General features: G+C 41.0%; 1 protein-coding gene across 2 annotated transcripts in view; it reads left to right on the top strand.

Annotated features, from left to right (window-relative positions):
* LOC124717033 overlaps positions 1 to 24,229 on the top strand; it is a 123,553-nt gene that overhangs the window by 92,033 nt on the left and 7,291 nt on the right. For both annotated transcript variants that reach the window (XM_047243688.1, XM_047243690.1), the window contains exons 5-6: positions 4,866 to 5,151; positions 11,316 to 11,500. In XM_047243688.1, the coding sequence (XP_047099644.1) occupies positions 4,866 to 5,151; positions 11,316 to 11,500 (471 nt within the window). The remainder of the gene's footprint in view (positions 1 to 4,865; positions 5,152 to 11,315; positions 11,501 to 24,229) is intronic.

Consider the following 24,229-nt stretch of genomic DNA (forward strand, 5'->3'; position numbering starts at 1 on the left):
ATCAACACAATCTGGAACCACAAGACCCTAATTCAGTAGTTAACCTTTCCTCCAAACCTCTCTCCCAATCCGAAACCTCTGTCCTATCCAAAGGCCTCACCTTCAGCCCCACTCCCAGATTCAACCAAACAGCCCTCGTCAAAGATTTACTGTCCTACACTCGTACTCTCTGCTGGAAATATCACTTTGCCACGAAGAAAAATGATCCTAATCGTACTCCTAATGATCCAACTCCCCAAGACACTATCCAAATTGAACACATACACGTCGTTGGCAGGTTTGTGAACGATTAGAGTTGCAGTTCTCTGTGTCAGATATAATGGCCACCAGAGTGTGTGTGTGTGTGTGGTGTTTGTGCTTAATGCAGTTACTGCACCTGGTGAGTAATGCAGTTACTTCACCTTGTGAGATACTTAAGGAATGTGAACAGTGTCAGATGCCAAGTGATCAATTTGAAGGCCACAGATATGGTTGTGTAATCACTAGACAGCATTATTAGCACCTGACAGTTTGAAATTGACATTTTTGTAGATCTCCACGTGGCCAGCTGTCGAACCGTGCAATATCCAGATTTTTTGGGCATTCAGATGTGACAGTGGCCTGATGTTCGGCTTTATGGTAATGTGAGGACAGATATATTCGTGGTTGAGGTTCCAATCAACTACGTTTGACCACCCCTAGGGAGGATTGCCATATTGTGCTCTGAGCAAATAGTAATCCCTTCACGTCTGGGCCTGACGCCATGAATGAGTACTGGACTCCCTGCAACTTTGTGTGCCATCCCACACCATTGGTCATAGACCAGCAGCATCTGCAATAGGGAATTATTGGCCCGTACATAGTATGCTGTTAACGCCACAACAGAAATGGTGCATTAGGAGTGGTTCCACAAGTGGAAAGTGTGGACTGCCGATAAATGGTGTTTCATTACATCCAGGAATGAATCGTGGTTCTGCACTATCTCGGATGATCATTAGTGCTGACTTGGGGTGAAGTAGTCACTGTGAGGTCTGGGAAGCTGACCACAGCCAGAAGAGCAGCATGCTGATCTCATGTCCCATCATATGGCTTGAGATTGACACCATTGGCAGCAGATGTCACAGCATTCGAGCGGTACTGAATGGTCAGGGTCAGTAAACAAAGTTTTAGCTATAGCTTTCTTAAAAGCAGGATGCGGAAGGTTGTCCTCCAGTCTCAACAAACTGGTAAGAGATTTGAACTTGACTACAGTTACGTAAAGTTAGTGGTGCCATGAGACTCTCTTTCTGGATCCAACCCTTTCCTTGATGTATATTAGTGATCTGTCACTAAACATGATACATGATTTAAGAAAAAAATTCTCTTTGTAGATGACCCAGGAGTTACAGTGAAAGATGGGGAATATAATGTAAATGAGCTAGCTGATATGTCTTTTGAAGTCAAATTATAGCGTAACTGCAATAGAACACATTACTTGTAATATTGGACACAAAAGTCTTGTGAAGGCGAAATCTTATTGTGGTCAGCTAAAGAACGTGTTAGGACTGACGGTAGATGACAAGCTTCTTTGGAAGTATCAGACAAGGGAAAGAATAAATTGCTAATCACCACATAGAGGAGGCATTGAACCACGGGCGCGCGCGCGTGCATGCACACGCGCGCGCGCGCCCTCACACACACACACACACACACACACACACACTCTCTCTCTCTCTCTCTCTCTCTCTCTCTCTCTCTCTCTCTCTCTCTCTCTCTCTCTCTGTGTCTCTGTACACTGAGGCCTGTCTGTCTGATGTGTGCAGCAATCTGCGAGGGGTGGGTAGTGAGGGTAAGTAGGTGGCATGGGTTCGGGAGGGGGAGGGATAGCAGAGTAGAGATGGGTGGGGGAGATGCTGTACTTCTGGCTTTGGGTGCATGCAGGGATTGGATAGGACTCCTAGGTTCAGTGTTGGAAAGTTGTGCTGGGGGTGGGGAGTAAAGAAGGGGAAAGGACTAGTAGATGCACTGGCAGGACAGGATTTGGAGTGGGAACAAGGGAGGAGGAGGAAATGGGTGAAGAACAGGAACTAGTGAAGAGTGTGTTGTAGGGAGTGTTCCCACCTGCACAATTCAGAAACCCCAGAGAAGCAATCATTAAAGTGAAGCATATTACGTTGGGTGACGTGTTCAGAAATTAGGGGTCCAGCCTACTCCTGGCGATAGTTTGGCCGCGGCCATTCGTGCAGACTGTCTGCTTTCACAAGTGATCTTGCCTTTAGCAGCCATGTGGTCTACCGGCTAAGCTGCAATCAATGTGATGATTTTTATGTGGGCATGACAGCTAACAACCCAAGCTCTAGCCAAGAGACGGCTGGACCACGCAGTTGCTGAACATACTACTCAGCACGATGTGCTTCACTTTAATGACTGCTTCATCAGCTTTCCTGAATTGTGCAGGTGGAAACTCTGGCTCCAGCATGCGCTTTGCTACTGTAAGCTCCCTGGCCTCAGGCTTCACTAGTCTGTCCACCCCTGCACTACACACACTTCTATCCTGCCAGTGCAAATACTGGTCTGTTTCCCCTTTGTACTCCCCCATCCCTGATCATAGCCTTCATACACTGCACCTAGCAGCCATATCCTGTTCCTGCAGGCATCACAGCATCTTTCTTTCCATGCCCCCACCTCTACCCTGGTATCTCTCGTGCTCCCCATCACGTATCATGACCTTGTTTGTCGTGGACTTCATTCACTTCCCAAGGACACTACTCCGGATTCGATCTGTTGCTGTAAGTTTCTCAACCTTCGCACGCAACTTAAGTGCTGCTAGCCCAGCAGATAAGTGCCCTACTTCAGAAGGATGATTTCATCCAAAAGCATAAATATTTTAGCAGTCATTTTCATTTTGCCTCTCTATGACTCAACACATCCTCTGTGGCGGGTAACAACTATCCTTTCCATTTTTGTTCTTTACTTACTGTCATTCTATTATCTCGTATGATTGAATGTTTTTGGGCAACTGTAAACTAATCAAGAATATTTTTAGCCCAAAAAGGGCAGATCACAGTGTGGGTTTGTGAATTTTATGCAAGACACTGTGTGAATGTCTCGAAACTTTGACTCTGACATTCCTGTACTTACACGTAGTCATGAATTTGTTGTTGATAATGTTAATCCACTCAGAAGAAAACTGTAACATTCATTCAGTGAACACTAATCAGAAAAACAATTTTCACTGAGATAACACGTGTGGCACAAAAACTTCTTCACTTCCTAAATAGGTTCCATTTCCAACAGGTTTCTGGCAGGGCTGAAAAGAAATTGAATGATAATCTCCCAACACTTAAAATCTAACTTGCACGACTAATTTGTGTTGCACTCATACTCTGTGTGCGAGTTCCTCACAGTAGTAGAGAAGTTTTTCTTTGTAATGTCTTATTTATTCCTGAACTGTCTGCATTTTTGTGCTTTATTAATTCTTGTTGTTGTTGTTGCTGTGGTCTTCAGTCCTGAGACTGGTTTGATGCAGCTCTCCATGCTACTCTATCCTGTGCAAGCTTCATCATCTCCCAATACCTACTGCAACCTACATCCTTCTGAATCTGCTTAGTGTATTCATCTCTTGGTCTCCCTGTACAATTTTTACCCTCCACGCTGCCATCCAATACTAAATTGGTGATCCCTTGATGCCTCAGAACATGTCCTACCAACCGATCCCTTCTTCTAGTCAAGTTGTGCCACAAACTCCTCTTCTCCCCAATTCTATTCAATACCTCCTCATTACTTATGTGATCTACCCATCTAATCTCCAGCATTCTTCTGTAGCACCACATTTCAAAAGGTTCTATTCTGTTCTTGTCTAAACTATCTATCGTATGAATGCTTCCAGAAAGGCTTCCTGACACTTAAATCTTTACTCGATGTTAACAAATTTCTCCTCTTCAGAAATGCTTTCTTTGCCATTGCCAGTCTACATTTTATATCCTCTCTACTTCGACCATTATCAGTTATTTTGCTCCCAAAATAGCAAAACTCCTTTACTGTAGATTAAAATTGAAGAAACTGTAAAAGACTTTAATTCTTATGTTTATAAAATTTCCAATCAACAGCGTGTAAACTTTGTAGTGACTTGTTGCAAGACCAAGTAGCTTTGGCTTGCGTGGCCCCATACAGCCTGATAGATAGATAAATAAATAAAATCACTTAACTAACCTGTCTACTAAAGTCACACATACAAATTTCAACATTGACTCCGTTGCTCAAGAGGCCAGTCGTAACAATTTGAACTTTAGCCCAGCCTTCTGCTGATTTAGAGATGGAGAAAAGTTAATTGTAGAAAATGCAGCCTGCATCATGACCACCATTTCCAGGTCGTGAAACTCTCAGCCACTTTCTTTCCTACATTCTGCCTTTCAGATTCATACTTCTTGCCCATGGGAGAACGAATGTTGCAAAAAAAGCCCCACCGACAGTCTAGGATTACGTTCTGGAATGATCCTTCCTCTCTGGAGTAATGTATGGCATACGTTGTTAAAGAAGTTAGAACTGGGACATTGAAATCTTATTAACATGTAACTGCCTATTTCTGCAGTTCTTTTCATTATGGGTAAATGCATCATCTGTGAAAAGTTACGAATAATATTGTCTGCAAGCTCATTAATATTCAACAAGAATGACAGGAGTCCCCAACACATACATGGGCAAACCTGTAGTTACTTTTACCTCTATTGATGACTCTATAGGTTGGAAAAAAAGCTAACAGCAGCAGATGTCATACGTTTCTTAGAAACTTGAGAAAAATTATTGTATTTGACTTTTATATTTTTGTTAGTATTTAGGTGATACATTTATTGAAAAACTTGTTAACTGAAATGTAAGATCTTAAAAGATGTACATACTGTGTGCAGATGTCACAGCAATTGCAAGAGTCTGCCGAGGTGCAGAGCAAGATGTTGTCAGATCTCCTATTGGTGAGCACCGTCGTGGGACAAGTATCGACTGTACTGCTCGCCGTCCAGAATCTCTTGCTCAGTGGCTCCTCGTTCTTTGGCACTGTGCTGTTCTTCACCGTGGCTGCAGTCGCCTTAGCAGCTCTCGGCCGAACGCGTTCCGGTTCCAGTGTGGTACCGCACATGTTTGCTGTGCTGTTTGCTGGGGCCATTGTGGAGACTGTTATTGCAAATTGGTTTGCTGGTAAGAGTACAAGAAGTATTATCTTTTCTTGAAGCTGTGGACCTGCTACTCAGTTCCACTAATTATTCCATGTGGATTTCTTCACTGACTGCAGAGGGTTGAGGGATAAAAGAGAACTCACAATTTAACTACAAAGTGATGTAACACCTTTTGAGAGAACTCGTTGCATTTTGTTGCTCAATAAAATGACTACACTTTTGGGTGAATGGATGTCACATTAACTCGAGCAACATATATGAAGTGATACACATTTCTGGAGGGACCGCCTTTAGCAAAACACAGTTTTGTTTTTCATCCCATACATGTTTCACTGCGGTTGCAGCAACCTCAGTGGTCTTTTATTTTATGGGTGTTAAATATAAAGAATGTTCTTTACTGTTTGTGTACATGTAAATATTAGTTTTTAAATCGTAGTTACACATTTTTGAGGAAACACATTAAATTATGAATTCATACTTTTTTTTACTACAGAAGAATGCTGAAGATTAGATGGGTAGATCACATAACTAATGAGGAGGGATTCAATAGAATTGGGTAGAAGAGGAGTTTGTGGCACAACTTGACTAGAAGAAGGGATCGGTTGGTAGGACATGTTCTGAGGCATCAAGGGATTACCAATTTAGTACTGGAGGGCAGCGGGGAGGGTAAAAATTGTAGAGGGAGGCCAAGAGATGAATACACTAAGCAGATTCAGAAGGATGTAGGCTGCAGTAGGTACTGGGAGATGAAGAAGCTTGCACAGGATAGAGTAGCATGGAGAGCTGCATCAAACCCGTCTCAGGACTGAAGACAACAACAACTTTTTTTACCACATGGTGTAGTTTTCCTGATGTGTTATGTTTTTACAGTGACTGATTTCTTTCGCAGTTTGTCATCTGCAACCATATACAACTTAATGTAGACAAGTTATTTAAGCAAAAATTATGATTTGTAGACTGTTATGCCTGTGCCTGAAATTAATAAATTCTATGTAGAAGCTTGTGTGTGGGTGTGCGTCTTTGTGTTTGTATTTACATTATGTTCCGCTTACGTTCTGAGTTCTAGGGGACTGATGACCTCAGCAGTTAAGTCCCATAGTGCTCAGAACCATTTTTGACATCACACACATCAATGCCCGAGGCAGGATTCGAACCTGCAACCGTAGCAGTTGCGTGGTTCCATACGGAAGCGCCTACAACCGCTTGGCCACCGTGGGCGGCGAGAATTTTCAAGACTGCATTGATGTCTGTTGGGTTACGTTTCTTGTCCTTAAGGTAGTCAGCAAATGTGGAATGACAGCTGTTACTTTTTAATGCTCTTCTGGGTTCTGTGTATTTGGCATTAAAGTTTTGTTTGTCTGTCCTACATAAACTGATTTGCAGTCCTGACATGTTAGTTGGTAAATACCAGGTGTGTTGTGTTTGTCTATGCTTGTGTTGGTTGTCTGTCCTGTAGGCTATTTTTAGCCCTTGTTTTTTGAGTATGTTGCCTCTTCTGTGGGCTGCTTTGTTGTTGTAGGTGAGAGTGAACCACTTGTTTGTTGTTGTGGGTGATTCTTGTTCATGTGTGTTCATATGTGGGTGTGTAAGTTGGTGAGTAGGTTTTTGTTTTTGTGTGTTGGGTGTTTTAATTTTGTGGTTCAGTTTATCTATAGTGTTTGTATCATATCCATTCTCTTCAGCTATTTGTCTGATTGTCTGTAATTCATTATTGTTGTTGTTTTCTGTGAGTGGAGTTTTGTTCCGTCTGAGTAGCATATATTGGAAGCCAGCTAGTTTGTGCGCAATCAGATGATTAAAGTTTTGTGAATGGCTGTGCTGGTGGTGGTCACTTTCCTGAATATGGAGAATTGGTGTTAGTTGTTGTGTCTGTATATTGTGAGGCCGAGGAAATTTAACATTTTGTCTTTTTCTGTTTCTGTGGTGAATTTTATTTTTGGGTGGACTTTGTTTATATCACTGTGGAGTTGCTGAATGTGACTGAGTGTTTCACCTAGAAGGCACATGCTGTCATGTACATAATGATACCAATATATTATCCGGTATTGTTTTGTATTGTTTTGGTCTTACTATTGTTTCAAATATTTTATTTACAATGTGATTGAGAAAAATGTTGGCTAGGAGCCCACTGACTAATGACTCCATTGGAAGCCCATCTTCTTGTGTGTAGAACTGATTGTCAAATGATAAATAGTTTTGCTCTGTGATAAGTTTCTTTAATGTGGGGTTAAAGAATTTCTGCTTGTTGTTCTAATTGTTTGATGATGTTGATAGATTCTGTGGTGGGGATATGTACATGGATGTGATGTCAAATGATGTGAGAATGGCTGTTGAGGGTATGTTGATGTCTTTGATTTTTTTATATCAACTCTTTGGTGTTGTGTATGCGTCTGTTATTTGTGTATATGTAATGTTTCTGTAAGTATGTGTGTATTTCTCTGGCTAAATTATATGTGGGTGCACTTCTAAAATTGACAACGGTGCGTATTGGAATGTGCTTCTTGTTAAGCTTTAGTAGGCTGTTCAGTGTGGGTGGTTGGGGGTTCTTTTGTTTCAGCCATTTTGCTTTCTGGTTTGTGAATATGTGTGAGGTATTTTTTAGGAGTGTTAGTGTGTTTCTCTGGTATCTTTGTGTTGGGCCACTGGGTAACTTTGTCATGTTGTTGTCTTCCAGAAATTTTAAGGTTTTCTTCTTGTTTTCATCCCGTTTTATTATCATCATGGTGCTGCTCTTGTCTGATCTCGTAGTGGGTGCCTCATGGTTTGTAAGTTTGTTCTTTATTTTTCTGGAGGTTTTTTCTTCTTTAGTTTTTATTCTTGTCAGTGTGTTGTTTTTGTTTTCCTTTATTATGCGTCTTATTTCTTCTGCAACTAATTCTCTTGTCAGACCTGCATTGAACTGTTTCTTTCTTGTTGTTCCACGATGTATTCACTTTCTGTGATAGGATTCTCCACTTCAGGTTAATGTGTGTGTGTGTGTTAACATTGTATTTAGGACCTTTTTCTAGAAAATTTAGTTCGTGATTAATATGTTGTATGTCAGTCAGGTTGACCAGACATTTGTAGCATGCCCCCCCCCCCCCCCTCCCCTCTGTATAATGATTTCAAATTATTATTATTATTTTTTTTTTTTTTAAGAGTGTTCAGTTTTGCTGTTGTTAATTCCATTTTGATTTTATTTGTGTTTTGTTTGACTGTATTCATGATATCGTTGAATATTTCCGAGATTTTGATGTGATTTCCTAGTTCCAGGTTGATTTTAAATAGTTGAGTTCCTGCTTTTTTGTATGCAGATATCTAATTTCCCGCTTCAGCCACTCAATTTCGGCTTTGTGTTTGGCATGTTGGGCTGCTGATGACATACTGTTTACTTTTACATGTATATAGTTAGGTATTACGTTATGGAAAGACAAATTCTGTCGAATTTTATATTTAAAATAGTTTGATGTAACTTTTCTGGGGTGTTCCGGAATTTGTTGTAGAGCTTGCTCGGAAATGCCTGCAGGGCGTCGAAATAATCATCTTGGAATTGAAGCTCTTTTGTCTGTATTTGCTTTAATAATACATGTGTTTCTGGATGGAGTCCGCCTTTAACAAAACACAATTTTGTTTTTTATCCCATACATGTTTCACTGCAGTTGCAGTATCCTCAGTGGGCTTTTATTTTATGGCTGTTAAATATAAAGAATGTTCTTTATTGTTTGTATACATGTAAATATTAGTTTTTAAATAGTAGTTACACATTTTCAAAAAAACGCACAAAATTATGAATTTATACGTTTTTACCACATGGTGTGGTTTTCCTGATGTGTTATGTTTTTACAGTGACTGATTTCTTTCACAGCTTTGTCATCTGCAACCATACACAACTTAATGTAGACATTATTTAAGCAAAATTTATGATTTGTGAACTGTTATACTTATGTGTGAAATTAATAAATTCTATGTAGAAGCTTGTGTGTGTGTGTGTGTGTGTGTGTGTGTGTGTGTGTGTGTGTTTACATTATGTTTCACTTATGTTTTCTGGTTTCATCATCTTCTTCACTGTGTTATTGAGCTGTCACTGTCACTGTTTTGCTGTTTACCAGCTGTGAGTTCAAACAAGATGGTGGAGAGTGGTTTTATTTACCAATTAACATGTCAGGACTGCAAATCAGTTTATGTAGGACAGACAAGCAGAAACTTTAATACCAGATACGCAGAACACAGAATAGCATTAAAAAGTAACAACTGTCATTCCACATTTGCTGAACACCTTACAGGCAAGAAATATAACCCAACAGACATCAATATACACTCCTGGAAATTGAAATAAGAACACCGTGAATTCATTGTCCCAGGAAGGGGAAACTTTATTGACACATTCCTGGGGTCAGATACATCACATGATCACACTGACAGAACCACAGGCACATAGACACAGGCAACAGAGCATGCACAATGTCGGCACTAGTACAGTGTATATCCACCTTTCGCAGCAATGCAGGCTGCTATTCTCCCATGGAGACGATCGTAGAGATGCTGGATGTAGTCCTGTGGAACGGCTTGCCATGCCATGCCATTTCCACCTGGCGCCTCAGTTGGACCAGCGTTCGTGCTGGACGTGCAGACCGCGTGAGACGACGCTTCATCCAGTCCCAAACATGCTCAATGGGGGACAGATCCGGAGATCTTGCTGGCCAGGGTAGTTGACTTACACCTTCTAGAGCACGTTGGGTGGCACGGGATACATGCGGACGTGCATTGTCCTGTTGCAACAGCAAGTTCCCTTGCCAGTCTAGGAATGGTAGAACGATGGGTTCGATGATGGTTTGGATGTACCGTGCACCATTCAGTGTCCCCTCGACGATCACCAGTGGTGTACGGCCAGTGTAGGAGATCGCTCCCCACACCATGATGCCGGGTGTTGGCCCTGTGTGCCTCGGTCGTATGCAGTCCTGATTGTGGCGCTCACCTGCACGGCGCCAAACACGCATACGACCATCATTGGCACCAAGGCAGAAGCGACTCTCATCGCTGAAGACGACACGTCTCCATTCGTCCCTCCACCACTGGAGGCGGGCTGCACGATGTTGGGGCGTGAGCGGAAGACGGCCTAACGGTGTGCGGGACCGTAGCCCAGCTTCATGGAGACGGTTGCGAATGGTCCTCGCCGATACCCCAGGAGCAACAGTGTCCCTAATTTGCTGGGAAGTGGCGGTGCGGTCCCCTACGGCACTGCGTCGGATCCTACGGTCTTGGCGTGCATCCGTGCGTCGCTGCGGTTCGGTCCCAGGTCGATGGGCACGTGCACCTTCCCCCGACCACTGGCGACAACATCGATGTACTGTGGAGACCTGACGCCCCACGTGTTGAGCAATTCGGCGGTACGTCCACCCGGCCTCCCGCATGCCCACTATACGCCCTCGCTCAAAGTCCGTCAACTGCACATACGGTTCACGTCCACGCTGTCGCGGCAAGCTACCAGTGTTAAAGACTGCGATGGAGCTCCGTATGCCACGGCAAACTGGCTGACACTGACGGCAGCGGTGCACAAATGCTGCGCAGCTAGCGCCATTCGACGGCCAACACAGCGGTTCCTGGTGTGTCCGCTGTGCTGTGCGTGTGATCATTGCTTGTACAGCCCTCTCGCAGTGTCCGGAGCAAGTATGGTGGGTCTGACACACCGGTGTCAATGTGTTCTTTTTTCCATTTCCAGGAGTGTAGATTTCAGAATTCTCAGATGCTGCAACAGCCTCCCACAAAAACTAATAATCGAAGAAAATCATCTAATACAAAAAGCCTTAGTAGAAGGAAAACAAGTAATTAATGAATACACAGCCCTCTGCAATATAACTCTTTTCTCTGCCCTCAGCGAACTATTAGAGCCTCCCCCCCCTCCCCCCGCTCTCTCTCTCTCTCTCTCTCTCTCTCTCTCTCTCTCTCTCTCTCTCTCTCACACACACACACACACACACACACACACACACACACACACACACACACACACACACACACACACACGAAACTTCTACTACATAGAACCTACAATTTAATGTGCATTCTGAACCACGTGCAGTTCCTTAGAGCCTTCACATCATTGCGAGGTGAAGGTTAGATTAGAGACAACTGTCAATGTTCCTATTAAATGCACATAAGTTATTAATTGCTAAAAAAATTTTGATTTTTCACTCCTTACTGCTTCAGATGATGCAGCAACTCATTACCAGTGGGTGTGGTATCTACGGTGCTTTGAAACAATTTTGTGCACGGTACTGCTTGGTTACGCAGCTTGGAGGTACCAGCACTATGGACCGGCAAACAACAGGTTGTTGAAAATGATTGACAACAAGATTGATCGGGTGCTGGTTGCAGTTCTAAGTATCAATAAGGTAAAGAAGTAAATAAATTTTGTCTTATACCTGGATCCATTGTTAAGCACTGAGTAGGAGAGGGGAGGAAAGAGGCAGGGTGTGGGAAGGAGTTTTGTAGATGGCTAGCAGCTTGGAAGGAGGCAACAGGTGTGTGGGACAGGAGTGTGACACATGGGCACCACCGCCAGTAATTTTGTGCAACTCATGATGACAATGACGAGGAAGAGGGTATTGGGTGGGTGTGACAGAACTGAGGAAGGAGAGAGACTGCACGGGAGAGGATGTGAGTGCGTAACAGGTGAAGTTAAGATGGTGGTGGGATGTGGTAGGGGATCAGCAGAGGATGGAGCCAGCAGGATCGTGGGAACAAAGGATAACTCCCGTCTATGTAATTCGGAGCAGCTGGTGCTGGGAGGAGGCATCCAGACGGCACAGATTGTGAAGCATTTTATGCTTGGCAACGCTTTCTGCCACTGGTAGTTGAATTGTGCCGCAGTTTGTTAGTGGCTGTCAGATTTACAGCTGGTTGGGGTTGTGCCCATATGGAGACTTGCAGCAGAGCCGGTACATAACGTGGCTGCTGTCACGGGTGGTCCCGCCTCTGATGGGTTGAGATAAACTTGTGAAGGAACTGAAGACTGCTGTGGTGGATGAGTAAATTTGACAGAGCTTGCGCTTGGGTCTATCAAAGGGATATGACCCATTTGTACTGTGTCTGTTTGTCCCATTTTTCCTGGAACAGCCGCATGTTTGATTTGCAATTTGCTGCACATCGCACAAGTACTTATGCTAGGTAGTGCCACTTGTGCAACTTGATCTACAATCTTCGCTTTTTTAGGGTAATGATTTGCACTGGTGATAGTAATGATTCATGTTCAATGTTGCATCGTACCAAACTGAAAGTGGAATATTTATAGCAGTATAAAAAGTGAGTTTACTTTTGCCACTGGTCGTGGAGAAACTGTAGAATGTACATTGCGCAAGTCAAAATTTTCTGTTGGACATGATGGAAGGTCTGAAATTGTGAATCATGTTAAGATGAAGAAATATCACGTGTGTTAGAATGAAAATGCACTTCTTCATAAAATACATAGCGTAGTCCATAATAAATTGGGCAGCCTAGGAAAAAAATCTTACCTGCATAGTGTCAGATGTTATTGAATTTTGCATATGTTAAAATGAAGGACTAAATAAGGAACACGTATTTTTTTCTTTTCTCCAAAAAAGTTCTGCTCCGAGATACAGCCCTCCAAAGATGGCATTGTGCATACCATTTTGAAGGTGCGAAATTTGGAAAAAAAATTTAAAATGCTATATCTCTGGAACAGTTCTAGATATTTTGTTGGTTTTTTTTATTTGAAAGATAATTAATTTATGATTGGAAAGAAATCCTCCATTTGGACTTACCTGTCAAAGTTCTTTTACTATAGCATTCTGAACTTTTTTTTATAATTTATGGACAATTTTTCTTTTTTTTAAATGCCAGTCCATAAAGTTTTGATTTTTTTTCTGTTGATTAGTACCACATAGTTCTACATTCCCTGAAAAGGAGAGCTTCCACTTTTAGGTTGAATAGGTTTTATAAACAGCTGAAATTTTTGCCATACGTAAAACCTGTTTATTGCCACGTTATCACATAACATGCTTATAAAAATCAAAACCTAGCCTTATGTAATATAATTTTAGTTTTGAAAGATGAATAAGACTCATTTTTACAGCATTTTAAATGGTTCCAAAATGTATGTGAAAGGTCCAAAGACTTAAGGTTTCAATTTATACAACTTCTGTGCACTCTGTTTTGTACTGAAATTAGCTAGTCAATGAACTAAAAATGTGTTCCACTTCTTCAGTATCTCCCTTTAATATAGTGTGATGCCTTCCTGTTGAACCAATAGGAACTGGAGCACTTACAGTCTTCAAACCATTGTGAACATGAAGTGAGCACTGATGGTGTTGCTGTCCTTCAACTGGAAACCTATATCCAGCAGCTGGTCCATGTCATAGCATAAAGTTCACTACAGTTTCGTTTAACTCATAACGTGTTTATAATCTCTGCAATCGACCAGTCCTAGTCATACACACATACCACAAACATCCCCCTTCTCAGGTTGTGAATCTAAATATTATCATGCTGTTTCTGAGGTGTTGGCCAAACGAACAATATTTCCTCTTTCTTGCTCTTTAAAGTGCGTCCAATATGACTTCGCCCATAACTTTGAGTCCAGAAATGTGTCTTCTGGATTCCTTTCACAGGAGTAGTTTGTTTGGACTATTTTTCTTTTTTCTGCTCGTGGAATTCTTTGATTTCCTCTTTGGACAAAGAATAAGGGCTGTAGGTATGTAAGATTTCATGACTCTCCTAAAATCCTCAGCATTCTGAATCACAGTTGTATTTGGTCTGGAAAAATTATGTTTTGTAGCATGGTGCTTCAGCAGGCTGCCTAAACAATCACAAGGGCCCTTCACGTGACCAGTAGCACCGTATACCCAGTCAGTTGGCACAAGCGATTTACTCAATGCAAACAGCTGGTAACAATTTTTAAAATGACTAGGAGCACCATCAGAAATAATGATGATCTTCTCTGCCCATGTTTGCAGTTGAAGAATTTTGCGCATTGCTAGCAAAGCATGTGCTGAGTCATGTCCTGTGTCAACACATAACTGCAACACTTGCGGTCTGGTTTTGAAAATATGTCCCTCCTGTAAAAATTGAAACCTGCTCATTATTCCAATGATACCCTTGTACTTCTTGTGAGAGAATTACATACCAGTTCTCAACAAAATCGCAGTGAAGCACTAAATGTAGTTCTTCAGCCTGTACACACTCTTTCACTTTAGCAATACGAAGTTGTTGTTGCAATTTCTTCATATGCTGGTGTGTTACTGCGTTCACTGACCATTTACCAAGTTCATCAATGAAACTGTCAAAGGCAACAATTTTCTTAATTAGTTTTTTCTCCCATGTCGCATATGTAATTTCTGCAGTTATTTGCTGCATCTACCAGGCCAAGTGTCTGTAAAGACAGTCCTCCCTTTCCAGGACAGTCACCACATTCTTGAAACAAACAAGTCCCTCGCTTTACGTTACAGACTACTAATGACTCACATGCCCAACCAAGGTGTCATGTCACATGCTCCAGTAAGTGCTTCAAAGTTACCACACAAAATTCAAAATTCTCGCAGTACACACGTAAACAGATATCTCTATGTGGATGTGGAACTACCCATTTAGGTTGTAGTGCATAAAATTTCGATCTTTCAATATGTGAAGTTGTGTAGTTGCTCTTATAAATTGGAAAAGTTTTTTTAATACTGTGAGTCGTGTACCTCTTCACTTTCACACCTTTTTGACCTTCAACTGTTACAGTTATAGTGTCTTTTTTGTTGGCACTCTAGTGAGAACAGTCCTATTTATCTTCCAGTTAAAATGACTGCACTATTTGCACTTGAGCTGATTCTACAGGATGACCATAATAGGTATTGCGTCTTCCAAAGCCTCCTTTTACAGGCCTCACATTTCTTGATTTGTCTACCATGTACTTTGATAATGATGGAATGTGGTTAAAAATTGTTTTCTTTGAAAATGTCTCAGGAATAATATTAAAACTCGCACCTTTTCACTGTAGGATGCACAATATTCAACAGCTGAATTTGATATCTGTGAAAAATTCCTCACAAGGGTGCTTTGGTTCATTTTCTTTTGAAGATGGAACTTTTACTTTGAAGTGTGTGGTCAGTTTTGCTGTAGTGTATTCATCCATAGCTTTAGTAATTCCTCTTCGCTTTCTTGATGCATAGAGCTTATGACACGACTTCAGTGACCACGTTTTCTTAGCAGGACTAACACCTACCTCTGTAACTGATTGATTCAGGGTATTTAATACTTCCTCTATTGATGCAAAATCTGCACCATGGGAGGCTTCATGTTGTTCAGATACTATCATTGTTGTTGTTCTGTCAAAACATTTAGAACACAAAAAGTCGTCACTGGAAACATCTTCACTTTGAAACAGGGCCTTCAAATGAGAACACTTACCAAGCTGAGCAAAGTCTTATTATTATTATTATTTCTTTCTTGTCTCATACGTTATGTCTGGTTAAAAATGGAAGGTGACGCGGACCTTGATCAAGCGTGACTTCCTTTTAACTGTACGGTATATGTTACATTGCATTTAGGAACTTTCGGGTAATTGAAATTATTATTATTATTATTATTATTATTATTATTATTCTCATATATATATGATGTCACTTACCAAACGAAAGTGCTGGCAGGTTGATAGACACACAAACACACACACAAAATTCAAGCTTTCGCAACCAGTGGTTGCTTTGTCAGGAAAGAGGGAAGGAGAGGGAAAGACGAAAGGATGTGGGTTTTAAGGGAGAGGGTAAGGTGTCATTCCAATCCCGGGAGCGGAAAGACTTACCTTGGGGGAAAAAAGGACAGGTATACACTCGCGCGCGCACACGCACACACACACACACACACACACACACACACACACACACACACACACACACACACATATCCATCCGCACATACACAGACACAAGCAGACATTTTTAAAGGCAAAGAGTTTGGACAGAGATGTCAGTCGATGCGGAAGTAAAGAGGCAAAGGTGTTGTTGAAAGACGTGAGGTATGAGCAGCGGCAACTTGAAATTAGCGGAGGTTGAGGCCTGGCGGATAACGAGAAGAGAGGATATACTGAAGGGCAAGTTCCCATCTCTGGAGTTCTGACAGGTTGGTGTTAGTGGGAAGTATCCAGATAACCCGGACGGTGTAACACTGTGCCAAGATGTGCTGGCCGTGCACCAAGGCATGTTTAGCCACAGAGTGATCCTCATTAGCAACAAACACTGTCTGCCTGTGTCCATTCATGTTACAAATAAGGTGATACCACAGCAGAGTGTATGATGCAGAGGTAAACTTCTATGTCAATTAAATTTTACCAATACAGTTTGTGTATGTTTTTTCTTTGATTGTCCTAGAATTTTTCCAAACTTTTTGAAAGTCCTGCTTTCTAATAAAAAAGGTTGCTTGATCGTTTGTTGATTTGGGGGGATGGGACCAAACAGCGAGGTCATTGGTCCCGTAAGATGAGGGAAGGAAAGTGGCCGTGCCCTTCGAAAGGAGCCATCTCAGAATTTGCCTGAGCCTAAATCAGGATGGCTGGACACAGGTGTCTGTAAATGCCACTGTTAATACATACTGTAAAAATGGCTGAAACTGCTTCCTGATGCCTTGTGACACACATGTGGACTACTTCACTAAAAATTGTGAGAAACGGGTTGTTCTTAATGTTTTTCACAAGTTTACAGAGAAAGGTCCATCTCTAGCCACACAGCAGACAGCAGAAATGACGTCTGAGTTTACTGGAATTTGTATGTCTAATGTATTGTGTGTGCGGAAAGAATAACAGAATACCGTCAAACTTTCTATTCCAGGAAAGATGCAAAAAGTCAGTTGTGTGGTCAGAGGTGCATGCATTGTATTTGAAATGGTAAATGACGGTGACTTACCCACTTTTAAAAGGACAGTATCTTACAAACTATTAAGAGACACTGATTTACAGTTTGAAAATAGGAAACAAAGTAGTATAATAAGGCAGATATGATATTTCTTTGTGGAGGAGGCATTATCTTAGTCAGATTTCCAAATTTAGGCATGAGAAATGTAATACTTACTACCATGATGAGACTTGGGTCAATGCAGGACATGTCACACAAAAAGTATGGGCTGTAACAATAGTATGAAAAGGATAGTCGCTACTCAACATGTAGCGGAGGTGCCGAGCCACAGATAAAGCGAGCTTTCGGCCAACAAGGACTTTGTTGAAAATAGACAACATACGCACACATACATGTGCAAACGCAACTCATACACACATGACCACAGTCTCTGGCATCTGAAGCCAGATTACAAGCAGCAGCGCATGATGGGAGAGGCAGCTGGGTGGTAGGGGTAAGGAGGAGGCTGGGATAGGGAGCGGGAGGGATAGCAAGGCAGGGACAGTAAAGTGCTACCTGTGGGAGCTTACAGGGACAAGGTGGAAAGAGTGTAGTGCAACTAGGTGCAGTCAGGATGTTAGGCAGAGAGAGGAGGAGGGGGGATAGCAGAAAAGGAGAGAAGTAAAAAGATTGATGGACTAGACGCCTGTGTAGTGCTGGTGTGGGAACAAGGTAGGCCCGGGTGGGTGGATAATGACTAACAAAGCTTGAGGCAAGGAAGGTTATGGGAACGTAGGATATATTTCAGGGAGAGTTCCCAGCTGTACAATTCAAATAAGCTAGTGTTGGTGGGAAGGAACCAGATCACACAGTCTGTGAAGCAGTCATTGGAATGAAGAATTTCTTTTTGGTTGGTATGCTTGGCAACAGGGTGATCCAGTTGTTTCTTGGCAGCAGTTTTTCGGTGAATATTCATGCAGACAGACAGTTAAATGTTGGTTGTCATGCCCATGTAAAATGCAGCACAGTGGTTGCAACTAAACTTGTAGATCACATGGCCAGTTTCCAGTTAGCTTTGCCTTTGGTGGGATATGTGAAGTTTGTGACCAGACTGGAGCAGCAGGTGGTGGTGGTGGTGGTGGTGGTGTGAGGTTGTATGGTACAGGTCTTGCATCTAGGTCTATAACAGGTATATGGTCATGAGGCAAGGGTTTGGGAGCAGGGTTTGTGTAGGGATGTACGAGGATATTGTGTAGGTTTGGTTGATGGCAGAATACCACTGTGGGAAGGATAGTGGGTTGGACATTTCTAATTTCAGGGCATGATGAGAGGTAGTTGGAACCCTGGTGAAGAATGTAATTCAGTTGCTCCAGTCCTGGATCGTACCGAGTCACGAGGAGAATACTCCTCTGTGGCCAGACAGTGGGAATTTGGGAGGTGGTGGGTGACTGAAAAGATAAGGCATGGGAGATCGGATTTTGTACAAGGTTGGGAGGGTAATTACAGTCTGTGAAGGCCTCACAGTGAGACCCTTGGTATATTTCAAGAGGGAATGTTCGTCACTACGTATGTGATGGTCACAGGTGGGTAGGCTGTATGGAAGGGACCTCTTGGTGTGGAATGAGTGGCAGTTGTTGAAATGGAGGTGTTTCTGATGGTTGGTAGGGGTGAACCATGGCATTTGTTTAAATTTAAAATGGGAGAAACCACAGAAAACCATCTTCAAGGGTGCCGGCTGATGGAGCCGAACCACCTCACCTCCTGAATCTTTGGAAAAACTGGATGTTGTACATTATTTTCAAATAAAATAAAATGCATCCCAACAAAAGATGGAATATATATTTGACATTGTGTTTTTTTTTTTCTCATATTGCATGTTTCTCCTTTACTTGTTCATGTTTCATCATTTGATAGTGCATGCATATTTTAAGATTTAATTGTGCAGGAATTCTTGGCTTCTGTTACTATAGTATTACAAGAGAGTAAATGGATTTTGAGCAAAAGGGGCTGGGGGCACAGCTGCCTTGGACGAATTGAAGCCGATTGCTGAAAAAATCTTTTAGAAACAAGATATAGAACTGCTCTTTCCAAACCCCAACTTTCCATATTGGAACAGCTTCCCCAATATTTTGCCATTTGAGCTAATAATGATAGACTTTTGAGCAAAATTTTTAAATAAATATCACCATCAATGTTGGGGTGACATTTTTGTTGATCAACTCGATTTTTGGGTAACATAGGCAAATCCAAGTGTGTTTCTGTGTACTGATTTTAATTGAATGGTATTTGTTATGATGTTTACTGCTTCACTGTCTTGTGAAATTCTGAAATACTGCAATACCAATGTTCTACCAGTCGCCAAATAATGACTCTATTGCTAACATGAAACAGTTATAGATAGGTAATTAGGCTGTTTTAGTAATGCATACACAGTTTTAACTTTCGTAATGCTAATGGACAAATCAAATTCAGTTTTCCTCCTCTTTCCTGTTACAACATATCCATAATTAAATAGCATACGGCACAAAAGCAGTAAACAGCAGCACTTACATTAAATTTAACTGTAAGAAAGAACTGATTTCATAAACAAAACAATAACTGAACTGAAGAAAGAACAGCAATGTACAGTAGTTGGTCTTAGCTAAAGTACATATAGGCAATAGCCGATAGTGCTATCAATAATTTAAATCTATCAGTGGCCTTACTGACTATTGGTAGTACATGTCTTTTTCATTGTATGGTTGAAAATCAAAATATAACTGTCTTTTATGTGTGTGTTTTGCCACTGCTTGATAAGCAGATTTTTTATCTATCTAATTAAGTAATTTTGTAAAATATAAGATGCAATGAAAAAGTGCCTATCCTAAGGCCGTCCAGTCCAGAAACGGTATGTCACTCAAGAGGGGACCTTCTGGGAGGTGCATTGAGCTATGAGCTCCCACTTCGCCTGCTTATAGTGTGGGTAGGCACCTATCACACCCTAAAATTGTAGGTGCCAATGCAGCCACCTTTTTTTTTTTTTTTTTTTTTTTTTTAAAAAAAAAAAAAAAAAAAAAAAAAAAAAAAAAGATTGCCTGTTAAAGTTTGGGCAGCTCTTAATATACAGAAAAGTTTCACTATTGTGGAAAGTGAGCGAGTAGCTAAGTGGAAAGCGAGCGAGACTCCCATCCAGGTGACCCTGGTTCAAGACCCGTCCATGCAACTTTTGTTTCCTTCTTTTTTTCCCTCAAGTGCCTGTTTTAATTTATAATTAATCATGAAAATTCTGCAAGGAATTGATTAAAAAGAATTACAAGCCGCTATAAATCAAAATTATACATTCAATGTCAAATTTTGATTCAATCTTTTGCAATTTTTTTAATTATTTTAACAGGAAATTAACCGTGAAGTAATTTCTTGAAATATTTTATTATTGTTCAATTTTTTTCGTTGTATTTTTAATTTTGTTCCGTTGAGGTTGGGTATATTAAAAAAGAAAAAAAAACAACAAATGAGGGATTAAAAATATGTTTCATTTAGTAGAAAGTTAATCGATTTTTCCTATATTTTGACGAGTACATTCCGATGGATGATACTTGATATAAAAACAATCAAAACATTTGTACTTTCGACACCATGAACATTATATGAATGCACAATCATTTTCGTCGGAGTCACATCTGTATTTTCTCAAGTCCACAGGAAACGCCACTGCATTGACGTTATGGAATACTGCTTTTTGCGATGGATCAAGCTTCGCGGCACACCAGGCATATTTGTAACAATATTAATGATGAACTTGTAGTATATCTGAAAATCCAAGCAAGCTATCCGAAAATTGAAAATAATGCTTTATTCACATACCTTATCATATTTTTATGTATCAGAGCCTGCAGTTGGTCATGTACCAGCGAATGAATTTTTAACAAGTCCTCCCTGGATGTGATTTCTACGTTGTGTTGCAATAGGTACGGAGCGTTTTGGAAGTGGTGAATGTAATTCTTTACTTGGTGATAAAAATATAAATCGCATGGCTGACAAAACAGTGTACATCGTGGTGGTATCACTGATAGAGTACAAGTTGGTAGGCCATCTTCATCATTGAATTTCATTTGATGCAAGTCCGTGGAGGTTTGCCCACCCCACGAGTCAACGATGTAGAGGAATTGATTAATTTCCACGTATGGTTGAATTACTTCATCCGAAAACTCTTCGTACGTTTGTTTGTGCAGTTTTCCGGACTTTGTCGATGTTATGTGAACATTCTGGTATTTCTCCATATATCTGTCAACGTCTTTTCGTATTCAGGGGCCGAACGTTCCAGTCACTTCTTGCGGGCAAACAGATACTTTAGGCAGCAGTTCTCCAGACAATGTGAGTGCATATTGCGCAGTATATGAGTGCGTCAATTTAGTTATTTGTCCCACAGCAATTTCGGTGACTTTTTCACCTTTGTGGGACAAAGTGCACCTGCTGCTTATTTTATAGTCACATCCTGTTTGATCTGTATTTATGATATAATCAGGGTTGAATCTCATGATTATATTGATTGTTTGCTGCTAATATTTCGTAGCGATTTCCAGAAGCTCATCTAAAGTTCTCTTGTCTTTCTCGCTGACGTATTGTGTTACATGCCGTTGAGATTTCTGATGCAACAATTTGAAGCGACGAACCCAAGATTCCGATGCTTTGAAGTCAAAATTTTCATCCAGAAATTGAAAAGCAGCAGTCATTGCACAATGTTGGAGCATCCGTGTTGTTACGAGTCGTGCTCTCTGGTCTCTTGCCTCGATAAACCGGTCGTAAACATACGAATTGATTACTTCCAGTTTATCATTTCGCATCCCTCCTATTGTGACTTGGAATCTCCACTTTGACAACTGGGTTTTGCTTTTCAATAATCTCATTGAATGTTTTTGTAACATTTTCAATGACCACGTTGGATGAAGTTCTGCCATCTCCACAGCCTTGACTTTCACTACATATGGGATTCTGGTCCGCTCATTCCATCATCTTCTTCATTACAATATGAAGAAATAGGTGTTATTTCTATTTTTCATTTTTTCCGTGCGTCACTTCCGTCGTGGCTTGTTTCGGAAGGACTTGCAACATCTTCATTGTCGGAAAATAATACTTCTTGGTCAGTGAATGTCATAGTCCCGTACCTGTCTAGAAATCATTTGAACATTTCTCTGCCGATTAATGAAGATCGTTCAGTGATGTTGGAGCTCACTGATTCCAGTATAAAGTTGTTTTTGATAAGTAACCGCCGTAGACAATGCATTGCGTCTGTTAACTCCTGCCGTTCTTCGTTGTTAGGTGGAGCCCACCAAAAACCTCCTTGGTCTTCCACCAAATCTTCAATATTGTCAAAATTACACTCACTGACAACTCGTGAACAACTTGCACTTCGTTCCATTTTAAAGGATAAACGTCTGCACACTTCAAAGCCAAGCCTTCAACTGATGAGAAACGTTTATTCGGCAGTTATAACCATCGCTACTCATGTACACAGACAGTAGAGTCCTTTTATTTGTGGAACGGCAGGTACAAATAGGGTAACATCAACGTTCACAGACCATAAACAGGATTAGGCGCGACGACGTGTCAGCGATCTGACAGGTATAAAATTTTCTAGGACACTGTCCCAACATTTGTATGATGGGTTTATGATTATTTTTGAAGAAATAGTTTAACAACTTCTCTCTGTTTTCATGTAAATAGGCAAATTTATGTATGCCAATGTTTTAATCCCAGTTAATTTCCTGTTAAAATAAAAAACAAAATGCAAAGTATTGAAACAAAATGTGACATTCAATTTGTAATTTTGATATATAGAGGCTTGTAATTCTTTTTAATCAATTCCAAATTTTCATGAGTAATTATAAATTAAAACAAGCATTTGAAAAATGAGGACACAAAAGTAGCATACACGGGTCTCTGACCAGGGTCACCTGGATGGGAGTCTCGCTCGCTTGCCACTCGGCTACTCACTCATTTGCCACAATAGTGAAACTTTTCTGTATATAAAGAGCTGCCCAAACTTTAACAGACAATCTATCAAACAAGAGGCCGCATTGGCACCTACAATTTTAGGGTGTGATAGGTGCCTACCCATACTATAAGCAGGTGAAGTGGGAGCTCATAACTCGATGCACCTCCCAGAAGGTCCCCTCATCAGGTAATAAAACACACACACACACACACACACACACACACACACACACACACACACACACACACACACGGAAAAGAACTGGAAATCTTTAGGATATCCAGAATCTCACATTGTGATGATGAATGCAGTAAATATAGGAATGGTTGGAGAAATGCCAACTAACTATACAATATCTTCCAGCTGCTTCAAACAAATTGTAACAGTTGGAAGCAGGGAGCACAATACTGTTCAGACTAATCCAATTCGTTGATGGGTCAAAAACAGATGAAGGTGTTGGGCCAAGGGTATATGGGATACAGCCTACACTAGTGGCTGAAATATTCTAGGCAGAGAAATATCCACTTTCATTATGTATATGGAGGGTAATGTACATAGATGCTACAAGGATTATGGCAATTACATTCATTTGGACAGCCAAGCAGCTCTGAAATCTCTATCATCCCCTCCTATGAGATCAAAGATCATTGCAGAATGTCATGAATCCCTTGTGGCTACTGTAATGTAACAAGGAAACCCTGCTCCGGTCCCTGGTAACTAAGTTAACTGTCAGTTAGGTGACAATACAATCTGAACTACGTAGCTGGCTCAGAAAGCAACACACAGAACTTTTGGATGAAGATCCAAAAACAAAAACATGCCAAACTAATGATGCTGAGGACTTTTTTAAAGAGAGATTCTGTAGTCCTGGGCTTGAAAAAGAATCAAATTAAACTCCTGGTAAGTTTAATGATCGGGCATGGGAACTTTGAGAAACATTTATACATTATGTGAATAGAGAAAGAAGTCCCAAAGTGTGGACTGTGGTATGGGGGATGAAACTGCACCTCATTTAATCTTTCAGTGTGAAGCACTGAAGGCCAAAAGACACAAAATATTTGACTCACTATTTCCTGAAGGTATTGTGTTGAACAAAGACCTAGTACAGTACCTCCTGCTACTCTTTAGGGAAATTGTCTGGCTGTACTAGAATGACATGAAGAGATGCAGCACATAGTTTCTGTGCAGACTACACTACAGAGAGTTAAGACCATTGTTGTGACTCCACCTGATTGGATCAAATCAATCAAACCATATCTTACATTTCTCTAGCCAGCAAACAATGCCTATTTTTCTTTTGGTTATCAGTGCAACCTGCA

Source organism: Schistocerca piceifrons, chromosome 9 (assembly GCF_021461385.2).
Source record: "Schistocerca piceifrons isolate TAMUIC-IGC-003096 chromosome 9, iqSchPice1.1, whole genome shotgun sequence".
In the NCBI taxonomy this organism is placed as follows: Eukaryota; Metazoa; Arthropoda; class Insecta; order Orthoptera; family Acrididae; genus Schistocerca; species Schistocerca piceifrons.